Consider the following 21,146-nt stretch of genomic DNA (forward strand, 5'->3'; position numbering starts at 1 on the left):
GTCTTTTTACATCTTCCTTGTTGGTTTTTCTATTGATTCTTTTCGTAGGCTCCTTTTGCGGTGCCTACGATGAGTCACCAATGTCCAACCTTCATCATCATTAGTTTGATCGTCTTCAACTTTGTTGTTCTTCAGTAATTCTTCATTTTTGATTCCTTTTAAACTGCATAATTCATCTAGACTGAATGAGCCAAAGGTGATAGAGACTTGGTTCGTGCTTGCTTTTTCATCTTCAAGTACGATCTTCTTTTCACTGACCAAGTCCATAACTTTGTCTTTGAAGACAAAGCACTTCTCTAGAGGGTGGTTTACAAGTCGGTGATATTTGCAGTAATTTGGGTCATTCATTTTTCCAGCTTCATTTGGTCGCTTCATCTCTGGAAGCTTAATGAGATTCAACTCGAGGAGTTCTTCGAAAATGGCTGGCAAATCAGAATCCAGAAATGGGTACTCTTTCTCTTGCATTTCTTTTAGAGTCAACTTTCCACTTGGCTTATCTTGAAAAGAAGTGGATTTCATACTCGGCTTCTTGCTCACCTTCGTCGTGAACTTCACAGGTGACGTGTTGACATTCATAGCTTCTTTGCTTTCAGACTTGGGTGCTTGTCATTCCCTTTGCAAGGTTCATAGATGGGCAGCCTTTCATTTCAAGTAGAGGCCATGCTCAATTCCATGTCATGGGCACGAGTTGCAAGTTCGTCAAATGTGTCAGGCTTGATACCTTGAAAGATGTAGAGCAATCCCCAATGCATGCCTTGGATGCACATCTGTATGCCTGAAGCTTTACTAAGCCTGTCTTTGCAGTTGAGGCTTGCATTCCTCCAACGATTGATAAAGTCGATAACTGGTTCCCCCTTTCGTTGACGAGTATTTGTAAGTTCTATCATACTCACTATTACACCCTATAAGTTTAACCACATTGATAACGTTATATATATATATATATATATATATATATATATATATATATATATATATATATATATATATATATATATGTTATTTTGAGTGAAAAAAAAGGAGCTAAAGACATTATTTCTCATATGTTGATGTATGTGTAGCAAGAATCGAGAAAATTAATTAATCTATTATCTATTAAAAGATCTATATGTGAGAAATTTTACTGCAAAACATGACAATTATTTACTTTCAAAAAATAATATTTTCTCTATATAAATCTTACCTCAATGATTAAGATAACAAATAAATTACTCCTAAATAACTTCAATAGAAGAATAGAAAACTCAAAAAAAATACCATGAATATGTCTATACAGCTTTTTCATGGCAAAAAAATATAATTTTATATAATTATTAATATTATTACTTTTGAATATATTTTAAATTATACACATAATATGAAGAAGTTTATGAGATAATTCTTAATTATACGGATAATTGATTAATTATTAATTTAAGTTGATAATTGTAAGAAGTGTCTTGTCCACGTGGGACAATGACAATTTTGTTATGATAAATATCACACTATGGTGGATGTCTACTCTTCTTCCATGATTTTCATCTCAAATGCTTAATGACATATTCAAGGATATATTTTGTATGTTCAATGATATATTCCATGACATATTTTCTTCACTTTTTATGCCTATATAAAGGCCTTGTAATAGATAGGAAAATACACACAATTGAAGAAGAAAATCTCTTCCTTTCTCTCTATCTCTATTTCTTGTTCATGTTTTACTAAATTGTATTTATTTCTTGTTCATGTTTTACTAAATTACTTTTATTTTATAACACGTTATTAGCACGAAGTATCTAACCTCAAGGTTGAACTCCACTTCATACGAGGTATATCTCTATGATTTACTGTCAAAATTATCAAGCCTAATAATTCTTTAGTTTTTTTTCCAGATATACATATGAGTATATTCCGCCAAATGAATATTGGTTCCTTTATTTATTTATTTTTCTTGTGATGTTTCATCATAATATAAACTTGAACATCATTTTTTTATTCATGAATATAGTACTGACAAAGATCGATGAACAAAAGTGTAAATCTTTTGGAAAATAGAAATAATCCTTCTTACACAATGCAAAACAGAAATAATCATGAATCTCATGACGTTATAGTAGATATTCCTAGTAATAATCTCATAGCTAAGAGGAGCTAATAAAATTTCATTATCCAGTACATTGGGAACAATAGATGTATAGACGAATATACCATTATCATTCATTTTGGATTGGTATATTTCACCTAAATATCATACAGAATCATAAGAGTTTAGTGTAATCGTTTCTTTACACTATTATCCTAATAATTTCTAATTATTTATCTTCTTTGATAGTCTTCACTATGTCGAACTTGTCAAAGCTTTAGTTTGTGGCACTTGATATTTCTGGAAAGAACTATCTATCATGGGTTCTCGATGTTGAGATTCACTTGGATGCTAAAGGCCTTGGTAACACCATTACTCATGGTAATGAGGCATCAAGCCAGGACAAAGCGAAGGCCGTGATTTTTCTTCGTCGTCATTTGGATGAAGGTTTGAAGGTTGAATATTTAACAGTGAAAGATCCACTTGAATTGTGGACTGGCCTGAAGGAAAAGTATGATCACCTTAAGGCTACAATATTGCCAAGGGCTCGATATGAGTGGATTCACTTACGGTTGCAAGATTTTAAGACCGTAAGTGAGTATAACTCTACTGTATTTCGAATAACTTCCCAATTGAAATTATGTGGGGAAGTTATGAATGATGAGGATTTACTGGAAAAGACTCTTACGACTTTTCATGCCTCAAATATGGTATTACAGCAGCAATACCGTGAAAGGGGTTTTAAAAAGTATTCTGAATTGATCTCATGCCTTCTGGTGGCTGAGCAACATAATACCCTTTTGCTGAAAATCATGAACCTCGTCCCACAGGGTCAACTCCGCTTCCTGAAGCGAATATGAAAGCTAGACGTGATAAGTCTGGAAAAAGATAGAATAATAATCATGGTCATATGAATGTACGTGGGTATGGCAATGATAAGAGACGATATAATAGTCGTCATCGTGGTGGCCATGGCAAACGAGAAAATAATATGAGTTATCAAAACAATCCTTCACGAGGCAAAAGCGGTAACTGTCACCGATGTGGCATGAAAGGTCATTGGAAAATTGAATGTCGTGCACCTGAGCATTTTGTCAGGCTTTATCAAAACTCTTTTAAAAGAAAGGCAAATAATGTTGGAGCATCTTCTGTTAATGCTCCAGTGGAGTCACATTTGACCTTTAAAAATGATTTTGAGGCTGGGCCTTCAAACAAAAATGATGACAATGCCGATGCAAATCTTACTTTGAATGATGATGATTTTTAAGACCTCGATGATATTACTCATTTGGAAGTTGAAGACTTCTTTGGAGATCAAAACTAATGTTTGATCATTTTACTGGGGAATGCAATTATGTTGTTATTTTTTTCGGTGTTTTTGTCTCGTCTGAAGTTGTTTTTATTTTCAAGTAGTACTTAAGTTGTCTTATGTTGTCATTGGTGATGTTAGTTGTTTCTGTATTTCTCATGATGTATTTTTTTTATGAGGAAATTAAAATTTCTCAGTCTTCAATTGGATCCAAGATGAGTAATGAAGACTTATGTCTTTTGGATAGTGCTACAACTCACACAATATTAAGAGAAAAGAAATTTTTTTCTTATTTGGTTATGAAAAAGGCCTATGTTAATACAATATCCGGTAGTACAAAGTTGATTGAGGGCTCTGGAAGAGCGGCCTTATTATTACCCGGAGGAATGATATTAACTATTGATAATGCATTGTATTGTAGTAAGTCTCAAAGAAACATGTTGAGTTTCAAAGCTATTCGCCAAAATAGCTACCATGTTGAGACATCAAACGAAGGAAAGGTTGAATACCTTTATGTTACTACAATAAAAGCGGGTAAAAGATATGTGCACGAAAAATTGCCCGCATTTTCTTCTGGATTGTACCACACAAACATTGGTGTGGTTGAATCACATGCCATAGTAAACAAAAGGTTTACTACTTCTAATGATTTTATCATTTGGCATGACCGATTGGGCCATCCTGGTTCTAACATGATGCGCAGAATAATAGAGAATTAAAATGGGCACACATTAAAGAACAAGAAGATTCTTCAATTTAAGGAATTCTCATTTGCTGCTTGTTCTCAAGGAAAATTGGTTATTAAACCAACATCAGTTAAAGTTGGGATTGAATTCCCTGCATTTCTGGAATGTATACAAGGTGATATATGTGGGCCTATACACCCTCCATGTGGACCATTCAAGTATTTTATGGTCTTGATAGACACATCTACAAGATGATCACATGTGTGCTTATTGTCAACTCGTAATATGGTATTTGCGAGATTGTTGGCCCAAATAATAAGGTTAAGAGCACAATTTCCAGATTATGCAATTAAGACAATTCGTCTTGATAATGCTGGTGAATTTACATCTCAGGCCTTTATTGACTATTGTATGGCCACTGGAATAAAAGTTGAGCATCCGGTTACTCATGTTCATACTCAAAATGGTCTAGCAGAATCATTGATTAAGCGCCTCCAACTAATAGCTAGACCATTGCTAATGAGGACAAAACTTCCCCTTTCAGTCTGGGGACAAGCTGTTTTGCATGCAGCAGCACTTGTGTGCATAAGGCCAACTAGTTATCATAAAGTCTCCCCATTACAATTGGCTTTTGGTCAGGAGCCAAATATTTCCCATCTAAGAATTTTTGGATGTGCAGTATATGTTCCAATTGCTCCACCAAAATGCACAAAGATGGGTCCCCAAAGAATGTTGGGAGTATATGTTGGTTATGAATCTCTTTCTATTATTAAATATTTGAAGCCTATGACAGGAGATTTATTTACACCCGGATTTGTTAATTGTCATTTTGATGAATCAGTTTTTCCAACATTAGGGGGAGAAAATAAACAGCTAGAAAAAGAGATAGATTGGAACATATTATCTCTATCTCATTTATATCCTTGCACAAATCAATGTGAATAAGAAGTTCAAAAGATCATTTATATGCAAAACGTTGCAAATCAATTGCCAGATGCATTTACTAACCTTCCACGGGTTACTAAATAGCATATTCTAGCTGTAAATGCTCCAATTCGAGTTGATGTCCCAACTGGACAGTATGATGATGCAAATGAGTCTAGGCCACGCCTTAAACGTGGTAGACCAATTGGTTCCAAGGATAAGAATCCCCGAAAAAGGAAAGGAGCAAATGATCAAGTTGATCATAACATAGCAATTGATAGGACCTCACAGGAGGTTCTAGTACCTGGAAATGATGAAAATGAAGAGATATCAATAAGTTATGTCTCTACGGGAAAAAGGTGGAACCGAAATAACGTTGTTGTTAACAACAATTTTGCATATAATGTTGCAGTTGAAATAATGCAACAAGATGAGGATCTTGAGCCAAAATCTGTCGATGAATGTAGACAGAGAAATGATTGGCCAAAATGGAAAAATGCAATTCAAACGGAATTGGCTTCACTCGAAAAACGTGAAGTTTTTGGACCAATAGTCTGAACGCTTGAAGGTGTCAAGCCAGTGGGTTACAAATGGGTTTTTGTGCGAAAACGAAATGAGAAAGGTGAAGTCGTAAGATATAAAGCACGGCTTGTGGCACATGATTTTAACAAAGGCCTGACATTGATTATATGGAGACATATTCTCCTGTGGTAGATGCAATTACCTTCAGGTATCTAATAAATCTGGCAGTCCATGAAAAACTTGATATGCGGTTGATGGATGTTGTCACAACCTACTTATATGGCTCACTGGACAATGAATTTTTATGAAAATTCCTGAAGGATTTAAAGTTCCTGAAGCACATAAAAGTTTAAGAGAAACTTGTTCAATAAAGCTTCAGAAATCCTTATACGGATTGAAGCAATCAGGGAGGATGTGGTACGTACAATCGCTTTAGCGAGTATTTGCTAAATGAAGGGTACAAAAATGACCCTATTTGCCCTTGTGTCTTTACTAAGAGGTCTGGATCTGAATTTGTCATCATAGTTGTGTATGTTGATGACTTGAATATCATTGGCACTTCGAAATAGCTTCCAAAGGCTGTAGAGTGTTTGAAGAAAGAATTTGAAATGAAAGATCTTGGTAAGACAAAATTTTGTCTTGGCCTCCAAATTGAGCATGTACCAAATGGAATTTTGTCCATCAATCAACATACACTGAAAAGGTTTTAAAGCGATTTTACATGGATAATGCACATCCATTGAGTACCGCAATGGTTGTGAGATCGCTTGACATAAATAAAGATCCATTTCGGCCTTAAGAAAATGATGAAAAGCTTATTGGTGATGAAACTCCATATCTTAGTGCAATTGGGGCACTGATGTATCTTGCCAACAATACTCGACCAGATATTGCTTTTGCAGTGAGCTTATTAGCAAGATTCAGCTCCTCTCCAACAAGAAGACATTGGAATGGTGTTAAGCATATATTTAGATATCTTCGGGGAACCATAGATATGTGATTGTTTTATTCTAATGAATTCAAGTCAGAAATGATTGGCTATGCCGATGCAGGTTATTTGTCTGATCCACATAAAGCCCGATCTCAAACAAGCTATTTGTTTACATATGGAGGTACTGCTATATCATGGCATTCAATGAAACAAACAATAGTTGCCACATCTTCAAATCATGCTGAGATAATAGCCATTCATGAGGCTAGTCGGGAATGTGTTTGATTGAGATCAATGACTTAGCATATTCAGGAAATGTGTGGTTTTCTTATGAAAACAAATAATCCAACTACACTATATGAAGACAATGTTGCATGCATTGCTCAACTGAAAGGAGGATACATCAAAGGAGACAGAACAAAGCACATTTCACCAAAGTTCTTTTTTACGCATGATCTTCAACAAAATTGTGAAATTAATGTTCAACATATTCATTCATGTGAAAATTTGGCTGATCTGTTCACTAAGGCATTACCAGCCTCAACATTTGAGAAGTTAAGACAGAAGATTGGAATGCGCCGTCTTCGGGAAATAAAGTGATGTTTTCATGAGGGGGAGTAAGATACGCGCTGTAATCTTTTTCCCTTAGCCTAGGTTTTGTCCCATTGGGTTTTACTGGTAAGGTTTTTAACGAGGCAGCAAATAAAGCGTATTACAGATATGTGTACTCTTTTTCCTTCACTAAGATTTTTTTCCCTATAGTTTTTTTTTTCTTAGTAAGGTTTTAACGAGACACATTATCTATGGACATCCAAGGGGGAGTATTATGATAAATATCACATTATGGTGGATGTCTACTCTTCTTCCATGATTTTCATCTCAAATGCTTAATGACATATTTTGTATGTTCAATGACATATTCCATGACATATTTTCTTTACTTTTTATGCCTATATAAAGGTCTTGTAATAGATAGAAAATACACACAATTGAAGAAGAAAATCTCTTCCTTTCTCTCTATCTCTATTTCTTGTTCATGTTTTACTAAATTGTCTTTATTTCTTGTTCATGTTTTACTAAATTGCTTTTATTTTATAATAAATTTAAATAAAGTGTGACTAATACATTTGAGTGATATGGTGGAGTCTTATTTTGGGATAAGAATGATTTCCAAATATTGAAGTTGTAAGTGAGGTGAACCCCACTATCCATTTATTTACCTTTTAATAGATACATTTTATATTATCATACGAGAAGCCTTGGTCGTTTAAGACAAAAGCTTGTTTTGTTCAACTACCATTTCCTTTTTCTTATTCAACAAAGATGGCTCAACAAGTATTCTTGTGATAAAAAACCAGCAATGAACCTCTTTTACAAGGCCAAAGCAGTACGCCTAAAAAAGCCACCATGACAAATACTTGACAGCAGAAGAAGATGAAAAAACATTAATCCAAGATCGTGACGGTGCTTCCAAAAATGCAATGTGGACAGTAGAATTCATCAACAACAATTCTCAAGAAAATGTCATACGTCTCAAGAGTTTTTATGGCAAGTACCTTACTGCTTCTAACTAACGATTTCTTTTAGGAATGATGGGGATGAAAGTGTTACAAACTCTGCCAAAAAGACTTAATTCTTCAGTTGAATGGGAACCCATTAGAGAAGGGAATCAAGTTAAGCTTAAGACAAGATATGGTCAGTTCTTGAGAGCTAATCATAGTATTCCACCTTGGAGAAATTCAGTTACACATAATATTCCTCATCGTACTTCAACTCAAGATTGGGTTTTATGGGATGTTGATGTGGTTAAAATCATGGTTCATTCTCGTGCTCCTAAGCCGCCTCCACCATTGATTCCTCATGAGGAATTGGTTGCTGCTTCTGAACCTAGTATGTATATATATCACAAGCTGAAATAAGAGCTCAAGACTTAGAAAATGGCCTTCCAACAACCAGTTTCTCTGTCATTCCTAACGGACCCCTAAAACCTCAAAAGTCTACCCATTTGTTTAGTATTTGATCAAGCAGTACTGGACTAAAAAAAAGCGATCAACATCTCAACCGAGGGAGCCTACGGGCTTCACAAAATAAAGTTGTTGACAGTAAAGGTATGTTAAGGCTATCTCTTCCTTCTTTTGACATGATCCAAGTAACAATACCTAAATATAATGATATCCCATAAATGGTTCTACACTTAGCAGTTAATGATGTCTATGTTGTTCATTCTCATAAAGTGACTGATATATTACCATGATAACTAGTGTTGACTTTTTATTTCCATGAAAACTCGTGCTTGGTAATGAAAAAGTTCAACGGGAATAACTATGGGATAATTTTTACGAGGGAAAACATGATATGGGTAAATTTACTAATTTGAGGTATATTTTTCTTTCACCTTCACTTATGTTGGTGAGGAGTGATTGCGAGAAATATCTTTTTATAATAATTATTATTACTCGCACTAATTTTTGTTGATAAAGGTAAATGTGAATATTATATGCTTTTTAGGAGTAAATAAAGATTTTATATATAATGTAGAGATGCCTATGTTCTTGAATTCCCATATGTCTTATTATTCTATCATCAGTTTATGGGTCTCAGAAAATACGTAAGTTGATAAAATTTATTTCATGATATTAATCAGAGGTATAATGGTCTTATGACGTACCGAGAGATTTTATTAACGTATTTCATATGCATTTCATGCATTTATACATGCACATCGACTCATGACCAGATGGCATTATATACGCATATATATACATATATATATACACATATATGTATATGGGATATGGGAAAGGTTACGGCGTTATATACACACCACCACCTGAGATGATATGATGGGATGCCCTTAGAGGCTTGATGATGTCATAAACACATGTACCTATGCACGACATGTCATTCATACGTATATGCATGAAAATATAAGTATTAAATGATATACAAAATTATCCATACTTACAGGTTGAGTCATGTACTCCATGTTCTTTCATGTCCTTTATATATCGATTCACATGCCTTACATACTCGGTACATTGTTCGTACTGACGTCCTTTTGTTGTGGACGTTGCATTCATGCCTGCAAGTATGAGTAATCAATTTGATGAACCCTCATTGTAGACGACGTTAGCATTCGGCAAAGGATCGTTAAGACTCCACATCATTCGGAGTTTAGTCGAATCTATGAGCCATCGCGTCAGAGTTTTACTTCAGACTTATCGGTAGGCCGGTACCTTATCTTATTTGATGTCAAATAATCTTAGAGGCTTTGTAGACAGAGATTCAAGTTGTACAGTATGCCAGAGGCCTTGACGGCCAATATGTATTCATGTTTTAAGATAGTTTATTGACACATTTGCCCACTTACAATTGTATATTACGAGTAGTGTCCATGTTGGCCATGATAGTTACAAAAGAAATGAATGAGTTACAGAGTGGTTCGCTCGGGCCACTACGGCACCGGGTGCCAGCCACGCTTCCCCAGGTTTGGGGCGTGACACTCACAGTACGTCTCGTACTATAAAAGCGATTGAGGAACTCTTGTTCTAGTTGATCCCAGTTATCGATAGATCTAGCCTCGAGGTCTGTGTACCAGTCAAAAGCATTTCCTTTTAGCGAGCGGACAAACTTCTTGATGAGGTAATCTCCATAAGTCCCAGCATTGTTGCATGTCTCCACGAAGTGCGCCACATGTTGCTTTGGGTTACTTTTACCATCAAACTGTTGAAACTTTGGAGGTTGATAGCTAGCAGGCATCTTCAACATATCGACCATTGCAGTGTACGACTTTGCATATGTAAGGGAGGATTTGGCAGCAACTTAATATTTGTTCTTAATGGTTCCTTCAATGAACTCCTTTAGTTGATCGATTGGAATCATTTTCAGATGAGACAGGAATAGCCTTAGTGGATGCTACTTGTCTTGGGGGAGAGTCACTCTCTAGAACTTCTGGGAGCATATCGGGTGCATGGGTGGATTCTTCTTCCATCAAGATTCCCACCCTGTCTATTAGCTTGTCAATTTTAGCCTCTTGATTTTGCATGCATTTGGTCAATCTAGTGATTGCTTCCGTCAATTTTGCCAACTGCTCCTCCATAGATGAAGTATTTGTCACCATGGCTTGCATGATTGTCGTGGACGACGGAGAGTAGCATGGATTTTCACACAGATTGATCTTTGATTGGCTCACGCTATGTGGTGTAAGTGGGGAGGATCCATCACTTGAAGCATTATCATCTTCCTTCGCAGCGGAGTGCTTGGATCCGGAGAGGTCAAGCAAAGTAAGAATTTTCTTGATCTCTTTAGCAATATCGCTTCCTCTTTCAGATGCGTTTGTGGAAGATCTTGCTCTTTTTGAGGATGAAGATCCGAAAATAGGGGTTGATGCGGATGACACTTGGGGTGCTTGTTGTTCTAAAGAGCTTGCTTTGCTCCTCGTAACTGGTCCGAAGCTTCCAAAGGTAATATCGAGGATGCTTTCCACATCAGCATAGAACCTGGAGTTAGCAGCCTTGGTGGAAGTTGAATCGGAGTTGATTTTCTTTGAAGCCATTTCAATGTTCTTGGACTTTGGTGATTGAAAAGTTGAGATGAGAGGTAGAAATTGTCCCATTGGAAGTGCCAGAATTTGTAGACAATAAATTTGCGTCGAGAAAATAAAATTAAGACCGAAAATATCGCAACAATCATAGTATTTTATTTTGAATATTTGAGTATTAAAATCTCTATGAATCCTCTGATTCTACTTTTCGATAGTAAATAAATTCAAGGGCCTTTGAGCTTGATCTTGAATATGTAGTTGTTGCCACGAACGATGATCTTGTTCTTGAGCTTGAGCTTGATTGCTTGGACTTGAACTTAATTTGGTCTTTGTTCTTGAGCTTGAACTTGATTTTTTGAACTTGAACTTGATTGCTTGAAGCTTAAATTTGTAGAGAAATTTGCGGCGTTTGATCCACGAGCTCTCTCTTGCTTCTTGTTATAACTTTTGGTGTCCTTTCTGAGTTATGAAGACCCCTTTTTATAGTTGTGGAAGGGAGGAGTTGTGATAAGAAAAATTCTTTCCGACCAATCAAATCGAAGTGTGACATGGCTGAATTTGATTTGCCAGAACATGTCACTTGCACACGTGACGCAGTTTCATTCGCCAGTTAATTTGACTTGGCATGCTTTGTCATTTTGACATGTGGCATGATCCTATTGTCTCTTCTGTTTGACTTGGCGTGCCACGTCATTTGACACGTGGCACCAAACTGGGCCTTTAGGAAGATGACATATTGGGCTTGATGAAGTAGGCTCATCATTTGTGGCCCAATTAAATGGGTCAGCCCAATGCACTTGGATTTTATATATTGGACTTATATAATTAATCTAATTAAATTAGCCCATAATATTTATTTGGACAAATATATTTGATATATAGTCCAAATTATTTTATCGGATTTAATTTCTATAAAATTCATATGCCTAAATAAATGTTGGTTGGAGTTTTTTTTTGTAATTGCTGAACTTAATCATTCTAGTAGCTGAAGTTTTGTTCTATATTTGCTAAACTTCAACATATTTTAGCTGAAGTTTTGTTCTATATTTGCTGAACATCAGCATGTTTTAGCTAAAACTTTGTTATGTTTGTGATGAACTTCAGGGCTGAAGTTTGTTTTGTATTTGCTGAACTTCAGTATTCTAGGAGCTGAAGTTTTTGTTTATATTTGCTGAACTTCAGCATTCTTAGAGCTGAAGTTTTAAAACAACAATGACAAGTTGCCATTAAGATCTAGTTGCTATAATGGAATTATCAGGAAATTTGAAAAGCAATACTCCTATAAAACAAGACCATTATTAAAAGTAATATCTTCACCTAATGCACAGGGAATCAAGTCGTGCTTTCATGTTTCAGTAGCAATTAAAATTAGCATTTCCGAACTGGACGGTCCAGAAGCTAATTTCTAGCCGTAAAGAGCTAAAATAGCAAATATAAGTTAGGCTAGAACACATAACAATATCTCAATATTCAGCATTCAGAAAACGAAGGAGGAGGAGAAAGAGTCCTGGAGTTGTTTAAACAGTGGGTACAAATTAAAACTTTTTTAAAAAGCGGGTATAAGTTAAATGGGGGCGACCAAATAAGGTGCCCGTGCAATTTTTATAATTTTAAATATACTTTACAGGATAAGTTGGCCTTAACTTAAAACGAAGGCAAAAATGGAAATAAGTAACAATGCATATATGCAAATATAGGGTATTATCATTTTTAGCCCGCGACAAAAATTATTTATATTTGGTAGTAAAAAAAATATATAAAAATTGTATAATTTTTTTATATAACATACCAAATGTATATACAAAAAATATATAAATTTTATATATTTTACGGCTATTATTTTTACAACGGATATACAGTGTCATTTCTCCAATAAAATAAACAAGAAATTTAATAACTTTTAGGAGAAAAGTGTTTGAAAGTGATTGATAAGCTCTTTCTAATCTTGAATTAACAGACCAAATCCCAAACGTGTCGAATTATGGAGTAATATTTGTGCCCATCTAGTCATTGGCTCATGGCGGGCCCATCATTTGCTTATGAAATATTCTAGAAAAATGGCAGAAATTGGACACAATAAAGGCGCCCTTGAACTTTTAACCTTTGGGGCAAGTCACTTGATCAATGAGCAAACTTTTCAGGTCAAAAGTCAAAAATTCTCGTTTAAACTTGACATTTTGCTCATTAGTCAGTTGACATACCACAAAGGTCAAAAGTTCAAGATCAACTCATTTCAAGATTATTTTTGTTAATAACCTGAAATATTCATCTTCGTGACTTAATCAGTGAGTGGAAATAGGGGTACACGTACGCAAAAAATTTCATAAGCAGTGTCACTATTTCTAGTAAGAGGCTCGTAACAGTCAAAAAATATTTTGTGGAGCCAAGGGAATTCAATCCTAAGACCTCTCACATCATACTTGAAACTGTCAACCACTAGACTACTAAGTTGTTTTGTTGCAAGTAATGTCACTTTTAATGCTTTTATCTTATGTTTATGTTTTACTTGTTATTTTTATATATATAAATAGTAAAAAAAATTGACGAAGCGGTGTCCCGTGACACCGCTTCGCTCCATGCCGCATTGTTACCTTTAATCCAACCTTTATTCTTTCTCGATTTCTTTTAAAATTATTCAATGTTCGGAATTTAATTTGTATTATAAAAAAACACATTAGGGAGGAGTTCTACCTCTTATTAAAGGTGAAGAATTTTTTCTCATTCCCCTGTATCTCTTGATGGTACTCCACCACTTTTGTAAGTTAGTCGGTTGATTCACCAAAATGATAGCCTAGATTGAAACATAGGTCATAGTTAATCGATAAAACTTATGTAATAGATACCTGTCGCACTCTTGTTAGTTTAGTATACATCGCGTGCGAATAAGTAATTTTTTTCTGCCATCTACATTTGTTGATGTAAGATTTTTTTTCTTTATTTAAAGTTATAAGACACAAATTATTACTAGGTAATATGAAGCTCTACCGTCAGACTTCAATTTATACACTTTAATATTCAGATATCAATTTGGTCAAATATCACATAGCATAAGGTTTATGTACTGAAAATAAGGTTATTACAAAATTAACTACAAAATGGCAGTGACTCTATTTTTTGTTTTTACAATGCAGCTAATCCCTTTTACAACGTAAATAGTGAATCGAATATATATACAATGCGATTTTCCAGCGGCCCCTTAGCTTCCTCCTCTACCTTCGCCCTTGATAGCAACCTAGTGGAAAAGGTGTCACGTATTGACAAATTGATCTTTCTTTTCTACCTTTTTTTCCCGCAATATGAATGAGGAAAACAAAGGCGAGAAGGCAAAGATATTTTTCTCGTTAGGCTCGTGGAATTGAATGAAACAACATGTGAGATTTGGTCAAGCAATCAATAAATGTGCATTAAAGTATCTGAAATTCTTACAATTTAGATTTCTATCAAATTTGTTTTTAAAGAACCAGGGATTCGCCTGACAACATTTAAAGAGAAATTTTTGAGGATGAGATAATTTACATTCAGTACAAAAGTGAACAGTACGAGTCTCACTATAGACTACAGAGTTGGTAAAAAGCCCCCTCACTGCATCACCAATTAAGAATATTTTATCAATGTCACTAAATACACTGGTATTTGTTTTGATTGTTACTAAAATTTTATTGTATAATATTATTAAACTGTTGTTTTGTAGCAATAAAAATTTAATTTTGCGTAACGATCGATTTGATATAGTCGCATCGCTATCTTTTTTCCCCCTCATTTTGTCCTTAATTAGTAGTATTTAACAATTATATTTTATCTTTTTTTTTTATAATAACTCTAGATATACTTTACTTCCTCTTCTTTTTTGATAATAATCCAAGCTTATTCCTTAAACTACTGGTGTGTTACATTATGAAATGATAAAAAACGATATAATCTATAGTATTAATTGAAATAATACAATACGATATGTTATATTTATAAAACGATACATAGCAATTATCCAAAAAAAGTTGTTATGGACAAAAGTCATTTTCCTTATAAACTTATATTATTTATTTCAACCAAATGATATTATTAGAGTATAATCTCTAATATTATACATTTTCTAAATAAAATTATTCCACACACCAATCAATATATGGAAAACATTTTCAAAGAAAAATGAAAAATATTTTTGGAAGAAGGGGCTGGGACTGATAATGATAATGATTACTCTAAGTTAATGATAATGACAGGTTTATGTGGGCTCGCATGTTTTGTGATGGGTATAATCGAAAAAATATATAAAATTTGTATAATTTTTATATATAACTTACAGAATATATATATAAATATATAAATTTTATATATTTTTGGGCGATTAGTTTTGCAGCGGTACAATGACTCCTAACAATTTTCCGGGCAAAATAAAATATAGAAAGAGAAAAAATTGAAACAGCCCCGCCCAAAAGTTTTTGCATAATTTTGTTTCCGATTATCCGAAGAGTTTTACCGATTTCCGACGAATTAAACGCCGGAACTTGACAGCATGCCGCCGGAAGAATCAGTTTCGAAGTCACTTCTCGACAAGCCGCTTCAGCAACTTACTGAAGATGACATTTCTCAGCTCACTCGCGAAGATTGCCGCCGTTACCTCAAACTTAAAGGTACTCACTCCTCTTCTCCTGCATTCATTACATACATAGAACTTATTAGTGATGAAAAATTCGAAAAAAATTGAAATTTTGCCTCTGCTACTGTAATGTGTTCCGTACAGGGATGAGAAGGCCGTCATGGAATAAATCACAGGCGATTCAGCAAGTGATATCACTAAAGGCTCTCCTTGAGACGGCGACAGATTCCGACGCCGGCACTCGGAAGAAACTTTACATTCCTCGCTCCGAAACTAAGTTACACCATGTGCGTTTCCTCTATCTATCTCGTAGCAATACTTGACCTATATTTTGTTATAGTGCGCTGGTAGTTCGTACTGTATGATGTTTGGATCTTAAGTCAATACCGTAAATGTACCAGTGCATGTTTATGTGTTTATAGTATTAAATAGTTCTAAAAACTAATGTAGGTCCAGAGAGGGAAAAATACTGATGAAGAATTTATTGAATTGGCTGAAGAGACAGTGCCTGATGGAAGAACACTACAGGATAAAGCTGATCTTTCCGGCGATGCATCTCCCACTCTGGTTGCTGCTATTGATAAATCAGCTCCTTCTAGGTGAGTCATCGTCTTCTTGAATGCTTTTTGGAGGCAACAAACCTTCTAGAATTATAGCTTGAAATTTGGTATTGGAGCGAAGGCTGGAATAGAACCCAATGGCTACAGAGAATTCCTATATTCCATCCTAATAAGTTTGGAATTGAGACATAATTGATTGATTGATTGACAATAAGCTCCACATTGTGCTAAACGGATGGTTCCTTTATTGTTATTAAAGAAAAAAGGCGCTTGAGTTTGAAAATTTTTCCTGTTGAATACTGACTTTCATCATGTCTATGAAATAGCGGCTAGCTCGTGTCTGGCAAATCAGTCTCTCTGTCTCAAACCTGGCCTCCTTGTATATCTCTTGCTTGAATTCTCTGTATAATAAGTGGCTTACCGGCAATACTTCCCTTATTTATGTTCTTTAAGAATTGTGGTTAAAGTATTGCGAGTAATGTGATTGAGTGTTAGAAGAGCATATAAATATTCAGTCTTAATGATGAACTTCAATTTTTTAGTGCACTTTGAATGGAATTAGGAGGTAAATGTACCTGCCAATGATATGCATTTGGTTTCTTATACTACCAGTTGTTGACACCATTGTTAATACTTCACTTACTGTGTCCCATGTTCTAACACCACAAGTAATATTCAGAGTGTCATTATGCCAGAAATTTTGCCCCTAAATAACTTTTTAGGGTGACCATATGTACAGTTGAAAGATGTTGAAGTCTATGGACTAAGTTGACTATGATCATAAATCATTAAATAGTAATTGCATATGTGCTTCTAGGCAGCAACTGACTCAACAGAAACCAAAGCTTTCTGATATGGCTTAGAATACAACAAGTAATACAAAATTAGTTATAGGTGTTCTTGAAGTCCCTCATGTCTTTTCTCCTATTAGACATCAATGGTTCCACAAGCTCCTCCGGTGATCTCTTGTTAAGTTAATAGTTTCATCTCCATAGATTGTTATTGTGACGAATTCATCATTTAGCACTTAGATAAGATACTTTGTCTATTTTTAACAAATCACCAGGTCCAAATATATCCACCTCAGCTCTTGTTTTTTGCATATCCCAATATAACCTATAGTTTGTTGGAAGCTACTCTATTTGAAATGGCATCATAAGGTAACTTGTGATTCTGCATATGTATAAATGCACGGGCTTCATTTGACTAGCATTTCCTTCAAAAGAAAATTGCATTGTATCTAACTTAAAAAACTGAGAGCTTTTCTATTGGTGCTTCTAGAACAATAGGTTCAGTAGATACATCAGCAGGACAAATGACAATCTTCTACAGCGGCAAGGTGAATGTCTATGATGATGTGCCTGCTGACAAGGTATTTAAGCTTGCTGAAAATTGGGAACTTCAGAAAATCAGTGTCGTTTCACTTTTTTCCTGATACGACCAACTCGGATATTTTTAGGCACAAACAATCATGTGTGTTGCTTCAAGCTCCCTTTGTGTGCCTTCAGAAACTCCATTGAATGCTACTGTAGCAGCTCGACATTCAACATGCTGCTTACAGCTTGCAACTACTAAACTACGCCCAATTTCTGATATGGTACTTCTGCCGACTATTCAAACAGGTCATTAGTTGCATTATGGTGCATAACTTTTCTATCTTGTTGTACTTTACTTGCTTACAATGGCGAGTTGAGAATGTGAATTAAGTAGTGTTTGTTTCTAAGGATTTTAGTGAGGCAAACTGAAAGGTTACTGCAAAAATAAAGCAACCATAAGAAGTCAATATGAAGAAAATGCAACAACTTTATGATCCTAAATGTCATATATTGGTGGAGAAAATATCACTGTACATTATGACTCCTGTGAGCGATGAGTCTTTTTCCTGGGGTCATCAGGGAAGACGTTCATTGTATCCTGTGCCAAAACATTTTTGTTTGATCTTTTACTAAAAATGAGTGATGTTCTCGAATGCGTGTAGAAGAAAGAAACAGCTTATATGATGACAATCCTGGTAGTCTTCGTTATGTCTTTATTCTTTTCTCATTTCCACACAAATTGCTCATTGGGCACTACGACATTTGCGAATATTAGGGTACTTTGTTCTAGTATAGATTGAAATATAATATGAAATACATTTTAAGATCCACTAAAGAAGTAAGCAATCTTATAGAAAAAGGGGGAAAATACTAGAAGTAAAAAACTTCCTTTCCCTGCTAACCATATCTTTTAAGGAATATAATTAGTTACTCTGGAAACACCATTTGAAGCCCACAAATGTATTCTGAGTGTTGGTGGGTGACTTTGTGTTTTATGTAAGCAAAAGATTTACTTAGGTGAAAAATGTTGGTCGAGTGCTGTTTCCTTTTCTGTGGAAGGAACTATAGTAAAGTACCTTATGCTGAAAACTATATGAACATTATCAATTTCTGCGTAATTTTCTTCTGCATTTATTTTATGTTTCCCCAGAAGCAGTAGAAAACCCCTCAAGCAGGAAAGCATCAGTACAGAGATATCTTGAGAAGCGAAAAGACAGGTATTGCAATAACTGAGCTGCTTGGTATGAAAAAGTGAAACAATATTAGAAAATATTCGCACTTGTTTTCTATTTCCTTCTGTCTCTCACATCTCTGTTAGGTGAAGGTTCAAGTGCAAGAGAAAGGTAGAAATAACTTCAACAGTTAGCTTGGATATCCATTTAAATGATCGAACGGGAGCTCTTAGCCCAATGGAGCACTCAAGTAGGTCTGATCTTTGCTTTCCGCCCCTCATTAGACTATCTTCTGCACCTACACCAAGTGGTCCCATAGAAGAAACTATTCAGATGAATGCTACTTTTTCTAGTGGTCCCAATGACAGAGGTGATGTTGTTTATCCCTTGAACAACCTCACTATTTTTGTGGTCATAGTACTTTCAAATGTTCAACACTAATGTTTTTTCTTTTTGCTTCTTTAATTAGTCTGTGCATGATATAGAGATTTGTTATTGACTGAAAACTTTCCCATCATTTAGGAAGTAAGTGTTATTGCTTCAAAACAATAAAATACTCATAGCTTTCATAAGAACCAGGTCGTTAATCACAAAAGTTGCATTTTAGCCTCTGAATCTGTTCTTTCTAAGCTCCTCAATGATTCTTGTTGGCCAACCGAATTGCAAGATAGCATCCGACTTCTGTGTTACTGACTGTTGAAAGACAGCTATTGCCTTATTGAACCAACTGTCCTCCCTTTAGTGTTGTATTGTAAGTAATTAAATAGTGAATACAGGACCGAATAGCTCATTGAGTGCATTCATCCTTGTTTGCTTGAGATCTCCTATAATATATCTCATTTGTTCTTTGCTAGATGCCATTACAACTAGAAGAATTGAGTATTTACTATACTAGTCATTTTCTTGCTTGCGTCTCCTTAAAACAGTCTCACAAGAACTGTGCCAACTTCCATCTCCACTCAGCCATTTCACCATAAAAGATGAAATATATGAAACATTTAAATCAGCCAAGTGTTTGATACATTTTGTTGCTTTTCAGATGTTAAAGAATGAACATTGGATATGGTCAGGGACGCACAACAGATATCGATTTTGTCTTCATCTGAAATTTTTGGAGGCCACAACATGTTCTAGCCTCTTGATAGTTAAATGAAGTAGGATGCTGGTAGCCCCCTTTTGTTCACCAATATATGTAAAAAATGCCATTTCTATTTAGGCTATTTTCTGTACTCATGTAAATGAAGAGAGAACTAGTGAGAAATAGTTATCCGCCATGCGGTGTTTGTGCTTTCAAAGTATTTTAGGAGCAGTCTGCATTTTTTGCATTAACTTTTAGGCAGTATCAATTCCATATTGCTGGAACCTGTTCTCAGTAGCCTCGCTAACTTGGAATAATATACCCAATTTTATTGTCTGTACTTTTCACTTTCTAATTTGAATTAGCAAATGCAATTATTGTTTCAATGGTTGTTGCTGGGAGATGGAGGCAAACCAGCATAAAACTGTGTGACGTAGAATGTGAATTGGTAGTGCACTCTGATTATCCTTATCGTTTAACATAAGTTTTCCTGCTTGTTGAAATTTTAAGGAAGACAAAAGGGCTAAGTTTTTCTGAACCACATAGCTCGACATACCAGTTATATTCTTGTCAATCTATGATTGTTAGGTTCCTGAAATTTGTTAATTCCTCTTTCTATTGTTTCTTTGTTTTAGGGTCAAACTTGAAATATAGTTAAGTCAGCTACTCGTTAATTGAGACTACACAACAGGATGCTGCACATAAGAACTAACTTTTGTGAGAGAACTGCTTTTATGTCTCTGCATTGCTGGTGCTATATGATACCCGTTTCATCTAAATTTTGAAGTTAAAAGTTTGAAGGAAAATTGCATTTATTAATCATCAATGACTACAATGTGGAGTGAAGTTTGAATACAAAATACAGAGGAGGAGAACAGACAGTCAAATTGTAGCAAATGGTTGAACGCTGACAACGGAAAGACAATAGTCACAGCGTCTCGCGAATCTATCTATATCTATATCTATATCTATATTTATATCTATCTATATTATTATAAAAGCACAAATAATTTACACTAAATGTTGAGCGACGAAAATATCCCGAAAAATTGAACTTTTGTACCCTTACAACATTAGTTCTATCTTTAAAAAGAAAATTCGACGCAGGATAATAGTAATCTTTAGCACTCTATCTAATAATTAGGACTCTAAATCAACTAAAACTTTGTTAACGTCATACGCCAAATTTGTAAAGGACTCTAACTTAAAGATTCATGTCATGTGTCCGACTTAGTCTCATACCACATGGAAAACAAGCACTTCGAGAAACATATTTCCACAAGAGCAAGGAAACTTTGCACAACTTATATATATCACTTTAAACAAACCGTTCCTATGGCTAAATTTATTTTTTCTTAACTATATGAGTTTTCTCCCAAAGATTATTCCATCTATCTATTTCAATGGTTTAGACGTGCAGTTTTCCAAAGTAGCATTCTGAAGCTT

The 21,146-nt window shown here is 35.0% G+C and overlaps 3 protein-coding genes and 1 pseudogene across 4 annotated transcripts; all 4 read left to right on the plus strand.

Moving 5' to 3' along the window:
• Positions 1-630: 630 nt before the first annotated feature.
• Positions 631-2,922, plus strand: LOC104224495 (uncharacterized). The gene is made up of 3 exons (XM_070149703.1): positions 631-694; positions 805-873; positions 2,420-2,922. Exons 1-3 carry the CDS (start codon positions 631-633, stop codon positions 2,920-2,922), a joined length of 636 nt encoding a protein of 211 aa, XP_070005804.1.
• A 2,748-nt stretch (positions 2,923-5,670) lies between these two features.
• On the plus strand, positions 5,671-6,719 carry LOC138871801 (secreted RxLR effector protein 161-like). The gene is made up of 3 exons (XM_070149704.1): positions 5,671-5,711; positions 6,347-6,404; positions 6,528-6,719. The coding sequence occupies exons 1-3, from the start codon at positions 5,671-5,673 to the stop codon at positions 6,717-6,719; spliced, it is 291 nt and encodes a 96-aa protein (XP_070005805.1).
• A 1,075-nt stretch (positions 6,720-7,794) lies between these two features.
• LOC104224494 (uncharacterized) lies at positions 7,795-11,096 on the plus strand (annotated as a pseudogene).
• Positions 11,097-15,331: 4,235 nt separating this feature from the next.
• Positions 15,332-20,086, plus strand: LOC104224493 (protein TIFY 4B-like). 2 transcript variants are annotated; one of them, XM_009776168.2, is made up of 8 exons: positions 15,332-15,608; positions 15,719-15,861; positions 16,025-16,173; positions 17,416-17,506; positions 17,594-17,756; positions 18,601-18,667; positions 18,775-18,992; positions 19,662-20,086. In XM_009776168.2, the coding sequence occupies exons 1-8, from the start codon at positions 15,491-15,493 to the stop codon at positions 19,673-19,675; spliced, it is 963 nt and encodes a 320-aa protein (XP_009774470.1). In that variant the 5' UTR covers positions 15,332-15,490; the 3' UTR covers positions 19,676-20,086. The 2 variants fall into 2 exon arrangements, with proteins under 2 accessions (XP_009774470.1, XP_009774471.1); XM_009776169.1 differs by lacking the exon at positions 19,662-20,086 and having other exon boundaries at positions 18,769-18,862.
• Positions 20,087-21,146: the final 1,060 nt, after the last annotated feature.

This window comes from Nicotiana sylvestris, chromosome 6 (assembly GCF_000393655.2).
Source record: "Nicotiana sylvestris chromosome 6, ASM39365v2, whole genome shotgun sequence".
Classification (NCBI taxonomy): Eukaryota; Viridiplantae; Streptophyta; class Magnoliopsida; order Solanales; family Solanaceae; genus Nicotiana; species Nicotiana sylvestris.

Bases quoted from the DNA above. Each gene is read 5' to 3' on its own strand.
- LOC104224495 (XM_070149703.1), top strand. From the start codon at position 631: ATGGGCAGCCTTTCATTTCAAGTAGAGGCCATGCTCAATTCCATGTCA. The intron at 695-804 runs GTTCGTCAAATG...CTGTCTTTGCAG, and splicing joins GTCATGGGCACGAGTTGCAA to TTGAGGCTTGCATTCCTCCA. The intron at 874-2,419 runs GTAAGTTCTATC...TGGATGCTAAAG, and splicing joins CCTTTCGTTGACGAGTATTT to GCCTTGGTAACACCATTACT.
- LOC138871801 (XM_070149704.1), top strand. From the start codon at position 5,671: ATGGAGACATATTCTCCTGTGGTAGATGCAATTACCTTCAG. The intron at 5,712-6,346 runs GTATCTAATAAA...TCCATATCTTAG, and splicing joins GTAGATGCAATTACCTTCAG to TGCAATTGGGGCACTGATGT. The intron at 6,405-6,527 runs GTGAGCTTATTA...AATGAATTCAAG, and splicing joins GACCAGATATTGCTTTTGCA to TCAGAAATGATTGGCTATGC.
- LOC104224493 (XM_009776168.2), top strand. From the start codon at position 15,491: ATGCCGCCGGAAGAATCAGTTTCGAAGTCACTTCTCGACAAGCCGCTT. The intron at 15,609-15,718 runs GTACTCACTCCT...TGTTCCGTACAG, and splicing joins CCGTTACCTCAAACTTAAAG to GGATGAGAAGGCCGTCATGG. The intron at 18,668-18,774 runs GTATTGCAATAA...TGTTAGGTGAAG, and splicing joins CTTGAGAAGCGAAAAGACAG to GTTCAAGTGCAAGAGAAAGG.